The sequence below is a fragment of the Bos javanicus genome, chromosome 25, assembly GCF_032452875.1.
Source record: "Bos javanicus breed banteng chromosome 25, ARS-OSU_banteng_1.0, whole genome shotgun sequence".
Taxonomy (NCBI): Eukaryota; Metazoa; Chordata; class Mammalia; order Artiodactyla; family Bovidae; genus Bos; species Bos javanicus.
The window spans coordinates 39,504,776-39,510,775 of record NC_083892.1 but is presented as its reverse complement, the minus strand read 5'-3'; the positions used below and the strand labels follow the sequence as shown (position 1 = coordinate 39,510,775).

The 6,000-nt window shown below is 58.7% G+C and overlaps 1 protein-coding gene across 1 annotated transcript in view; it reads left to right on the top strand.

Moving 5' to 3' along the window:
• The first annotated feature begins 4,929 nt into the window (after positions 1-4,929).
• LOC133238313 (protein sidekick-1-like) overlaps positions 4,930-6,000 on the top strand; it is a 67,112-nt gene continuing 66,041 nt past the window's right edge. Inside the window, exon 1 of the mRNA XM_061401242.1 lies at positions 4,930-4,960. Coding sequence (XP_061257226.1) covers positions 4,930-4,960 — 31 coding nt within the window. The remainder of the gene's footprint in view (positions 4,961-6,000) is intronic.

The following is a 6,000-nucleotide window of genomic DNA, read 5'->3' as shown; positions in this document are numbered from 1 at the left end:
AAGGACCTTGAGCAGCTAAGGGATATGATCAGATTTGTCTTCTGGATAACTGGCAGCCGTGAAAGGACGAACAGCAAGGCAGATACTTGCCGAGCTTCATTAAGACACGCCCGGGGCACACTCGCCACCTGCACAGCTCGGCCCTGTCCTCTGCGGCCCCGGGAGCCGCTGCTATGTGTGAGGACGGCGCTTCTGAGCCAGGTGACCAAGGACCTGCAGTTTCTGGCCACTAAAACCACAACCATCATCGAGGAGCCTCTGTTGCCGTGTGCATTTCAGACCCTGTGCCGCTGAGAGGCCCCGGGCAGCTGCTCTCAGGCCCCGGGGCGGGAGTGGTCTGTGGAGCTGACGAGGCTCTCGAGGTGCCCGGAGCCCGCACGCGGGCAGGGCTGCCCTCCTCTCGGCAGCCTGTCATGGAAGCAGCAGGACAAACCGTCTGATCACCGCCCACTCCCGGGGAGCCCCTGCGTGCTGCGAAACAAGATGCACGTTCGGAGCAGAGAGGTGAAGTCCCCCCGCCCGGCCCCCCGGGGGTCCCCACACACACACACCACCTCTGCTGAGACCCAGTGGTCCCGGGTCTGTGATCATCTCCGCGCTCTCCACAGCCCTCCCGGGCCAATGCAAACCGGTTCTGACAGCAGCGCTCCGCGGAGTGGGCAGAGGAAGGCCGGCCCTTCCCTGTGCCCACACAGACACGTGCTCTGCTTTGTGACCGTGACTTTGAGCTGCCTCTCCCAGGACTTCCCTGAAACCCCGGCGGGGCTCCAGCCTCAGCCAGCGCTGGCGGTGACCCTTCCCGAGTCCCCTGCCAGGAAAGACCCCCGTCACCCCCAGGTGCCACTCCTCTCTGAGAACCACATGAGAGGGCGCCTCTGCCTGCTGCCTCCCTTCCCCACCCATCCCCACCTGGGCCGGTCTCCTCTCCTCTTGGCTCCCAAAGCTCCTGCGCCCACAGTCACCACATGAGTCCCCCGTCCACAGAAGCTCAGCGCTCACTTTAGAATCATGTGCCCTACTTTTACTGGTCTTTAACTTTTTCTGATCGTGAAAGCAACATGTAGAATGATGATTCAGACCACAATGCAGATAATCTAGATACCACTTCACAGTCCTCAGACTTAGAAGCACAGAAGGTCTGATGGCCCCCGGGAGAGGTGAGGAGGCGGGGAGAAGCCTCACGCGCTCTCCCTGGAGCGCAAGCGCAGCTGCAGAGGGGATGACCAGGGCGGGTGCACCCCCACCCAGCCGCCTCTCCCTCCAAGGCCTTAACTCTGAGAAACCTCCCTGCTGTTCAGAGGGCCAAACGCACAGAGAGTCACGGCAGACTGCTTTAAATAACATGAAATTTAGAAAAGAAACAAGTAGAAACAACCCAAATGTCCATCAGTGAGGCGGTGAGAAGGCAAACTGGGGGCTATTTGCACAGAGAAATTACAGAGGCCGTTAGAGTAACGAACGTGTGCTCCAGGAGGTGCCACGGAAAAGCCTCACAAACATCTGTTGCGGAAAAACAAGTTGCAAAAGCATCCACACGGCCCGGAGATGTCTCTGCACACGTGAAAACCTTGCAGACACGACCATTTGTCATGAATGGGTACACACCTGTGGTGAAGCTGAAGCTCCAGTACCTGATGACTCACCGGGAAGACCTTGAGGCTGGGAAAGATTGAAGGCAAAAGGAGAAGAGGGCGGCAGAGGATGAGATGGTTGGATGGCATCACCAATTCAACAGACAAGCTCCAGGAGACAGTGAGGGACAGGGAGGCCTGGCATGCTGCAGTCCATGGAGTCGCAGAGTGGGACACGACTGAGCGGCTGAACAACAGCAGCAGCAAAGTCAAGAAAGTCGCGTGCGGACAGGCCCTGGTGGCCGGGGTTCAGAGCCCACCAGGGCCCCTCTGTTCCTGCTCTAAAGTGACTGGCCTCCCCTCCCCTTTGTATCCCTCTCCCCAGATTCTCAGTAAGGCGGCCTGAGGTCCAGCCTCAGGCATTGCGTACAGCCTGGGCGGGGAGGGTAACTCAGCAGCCCCTTCGCTCCGTTCCCAGGAGTCACGTAGTCCCTCTGGGCCAGGGCTGCCCACCTCAGGGGGACCGGTGACCAGACCTCCCGGGTATCGTGCAGGGCACCAGAAACCCAGAACAGCCAGTGCCGGTCAGCGCCAGCTGGGCACTGTGGGCCTTCAGCGCCTCCTCCCTGCTTTCGGACCAGAGAGGTCTCCTCCGCATCGCTGCGTGTCTGCACTGGCATTTCTCTGTGTCCATCACGGACGAGTGGCGGGGCTTCGTTCTCCATCGCCCTGGCGGCTCCACAACGGAAGGTTCCTGCTGAGAGGCGCCTTTGGGCCAGGTTACAGGATGCCCCCGGGGGTGCTGAGAAGTCTGGCCGTAGATCTCTAGTCCCCAGGGGTCCTTGAAAATCACAAAACCCCAGGTCAGGAGGGGTGGGACTCCGAGGCTGCGTAACACAGCTCGCCACCTCCCCCGACGCCCTCCGGGGCTGTGAGGCGTGTAGCGGTAATTGTAACAAACATTGTCTGGGTAACCTGTCACCCGGATATTATTACCACCAGCGCAGCAAATTGTAGATGCTGCGGAAAGACGGGAAAACAGTTTCTAAAGATTCAGATTGGCGTTCACGGGGGAGGAAGGAAAACATCTTTTTGCGAGACTCGCTTTACGTGCAGGGACCTAGAGTCGGCGTCCCGACTCCGGCGGCGTGGCCTTCTGAGCATATAAACACCTCTGCGGCGAGAGCTTTTGTAATCTGTATCAAAACATGTTCTTTCATTTCCGAAAGAGATTAGCAGTGTGAAATACTGGAGGCGCCTACAGGGAGAAACACTTGCTTATTTGCGTAAATATTTTACCGGGAGAGCTCGAGGCGTTTAGAGCCTTCCTTGGAGGGTGCGGTGGGAGCCACCCGAGAGCGGCCGTCCCCTCGTTTGCAGCTAATCCACAGTCGCTCAGATGCTGCAAAGCCCGAGTGACGTGTGTGCTCCTCAGACCGGGAGGGTCTGTCCCTCCAGACAGACCGGATCCCACCTCCATGCAATTAGAAGTCAGCCTGCCCATGGGGGCTGAACCTTGACCTTTAGCTTGTTACACGAGGGTGTGCGGGACTCTGCTGAGAATTAGGGGCTCAGCTGAATAGGATCTGTGTTAGCAAACGCGTGGTTTGCTGCTCTGTTGGGTTTGTCTGACCCCCAGCCTCACACGGAGAAGCTGTAAAACCAGCGACCCAGGCAGCGTCCGGGCCAGGCTGATGCTTGCCCACTCCCCTTGGGAGATTCAGCCGCTGTGGATTCCCGAGCCAGGAGTGGGCGCTGAGGGACCATCGCCACCCACAGTGCCTGCAAGGGGGTCAGCAGCCCTGTGCCCTCCTCACAGCCTTGGCCTCGGGGCCCAGGATGGTCCCCAAACAGACAATGGACGGAACTCTCAAGCAGACACCATTTGCTACCCAGGAACCACCCAGTCCTGGGAAGGCCTCGCCACCACCCAGGAGGTCCGCCTCGACTCTCCAGAGTCGCTCTGGGGTCTCTCCACAGTCAGCTCCTTTGACCGAGATGCCCCCTCCCACCCCCTGCAAAGGCACCCCGTCCTTGGCTGCACCTTCTCCGACTCTCTCCCGGCCCTGGCCTCCCCGCGGGTGGCCCGGAACCCACCCTCCAGCCTGTGGCGCGCGCCTCTTTCCCTCCTGGTTTTCTAGACGAGCGACGTGTCCTCATCTTCCGGGTGACTTCGAGCTGCTCGGGCTTCTGCAGCCCACTGCTTTCCCCCTGCATCCCCATGGGCCGCACGTGGTCATGCCCCTCTTAATTCCCCCGGGGACCTTCCACCGCGGCTGCCCCCGGCCCTCTCCTCTCCGCCCAGGGACCCAGATCCCCGTTCCTTCCTCGTGTGGCTGCACCCTCTGACCTCCTGTCGCTGAGGCTCAGCTCCTGTTTCTGAGCTTGCTGGACCTGGGACCAGATAACGAGCCTTTTCTGTGCAAACACCCCCGTCCTGCCTCGCTCCCAATCCGTGTTCCCGAGTGTGTGGGCCAGTGCTCCGCAGTAGCTCTTGGCTGCTCCTGTACAGAAGGCTCTCTCCTGCTCATCGAGCCTGTGTTGAGGTGAGGTGTGGGCGTTCATCCTCATGGTCACGGCACCGCAGAACAGGACGGCAGGGACACGGTCCCTCTTCTAGGGCAAAGGACAGGAAGGTGCTCCTAGAGAGGAAGGTGCTCCTAGACTCCAGGGCGGAGGCATTTTCTCCCAGGTGCTCCTTGTGACCTGGATCAGAGACTAGCCCAGGTTTCGCGTGGTTCTCCGGGGTCGCCTGGAGCCTCGGGGCTAGGCAGAAACGCCCCATCAGTCCAAAAGAGACAGAGGACAAGGAGTGAGTGAGGGGCCGTGTGACGGAGCCCACACGGGCAGGTGGAGGTGAGGTCGAGGGTCACCCCGGGGTCGTGCCCTGAGGGGCGGGGCGGGGAGTAGGGGTGGAGCCTTTGGTGCAGGGCAGACCTGAGCCCACCCAGGGGGCAATTAGTGGGTCCCGTTTAGATCGCAGCTCACAAAGACGTGCCTTTGAACAAAATCTCGGTTTCACCCCAGGATTTTTAACTCCAGCAGCAGATAATCTGAGCAGAAGTGAAATGTGATCAAGAACAAACGATAACAAAAGCACATCAGTAACCACATCTGAATCCTCATTGATTCAGACTCACTGGCAGAAGGCGATTTGAACGATCAAGGCGTCTTCATCACACGTGACTCTCTGAAATACAAAGGGACACGTGAAGGGCCCGACTGCCGGCTGGTGGGCGCCGTGAGGGGTGGGGGGCCCTGGGATGCCTCGTGTTAACGGCAGTGTCTCCTGCGGGCCCCGTGCCTGGGAGGCGCTAGGCAGGTGGTATCTGCTCCCCCGGCCGTCTCAGGTGTAGCCATGCCTTCTCACAAGCTGCAAAAGAAACCTGGTCAGCCCAGAGCTACCCAGAAGTTCAGTGTGCACACACACAGGGCCCAGGCCCCAGGAGTGCATATGTTCACCTGTTTTTAACACAGAGTTCCTTTCTGCCTCTCTGAGGGCAGAGGGTAGGGTTGGAGTCCCTTCTTCACGAGGCGTGGTGTTTCTTCAGTGGCCGAGCTCACTCACCCTGGGGACACGCCTCCCTCTTGAGGTCTTTAAAACATTATGTTTGATCATGTTCCTGGTGTTCTGTGTCTGCCTCTGTAGTCTTTGCGTTTGGTCGTAAAGTTCAGTTTGTCTTGGCAGAATCAGTTCAATTCAGTCGCTCAGTCATGTCCGACTCTTTGCGACCCCATGAACTGCAGCATGCCAGGCCTCCCTGTCCATCACCAACTCCTGGAGTCCACCCAAACCCATGTCCATCAAGTGGGTGATGCCATCCAGCCATCTCATCCTCTGTCGTCCCCTTCTCCTCCTGCCCTCAATCTTTCCCAGTATCAGGGTCTTTTCAAATGAGTCAGTTCTTCGCATCAGGTGGCCAAAGTATTGGAGTTTCAGCTTCAACATCAGTCCTTCCAATGAGCACCCACGACTGATCTCCTTTAGGATGGACTGGTTGGACTCCTTGCAGTCCAAGGGACTCTCAAGAGTCTTCTCCAGCACCACAGTTCGAAAGCATCAATTCTTTGCAGAATACCTTTCCTTAATTCCTTGCCGTAGTTCAGCTACTTTCGTACGGGGCACAGGCTGACTTTCCTCCAGTGGCCAGGTGGACACGGGTCATTGGCTGTGTCCCATCACAGACCCCCCCGTCCCCTATGAGACCTGCTGTAGCTGCTGTGGAACCATGTGCCCACGTGGATGGCGCTGCCCGCCCCCCACGTCTGATCTCCCCGGTTGCCCCTCTAAATCTGCTGAACACAGGCCTCACCCTGCGCCTCAGTCTCTTCGCAAATCCCGACAATGTACAAATAATAATACGACACATGAAGGCTGGAGCAGAAGCCCTGAGGTCACAGCTGGTGTGGGAAGGCGGCTTACGTCACT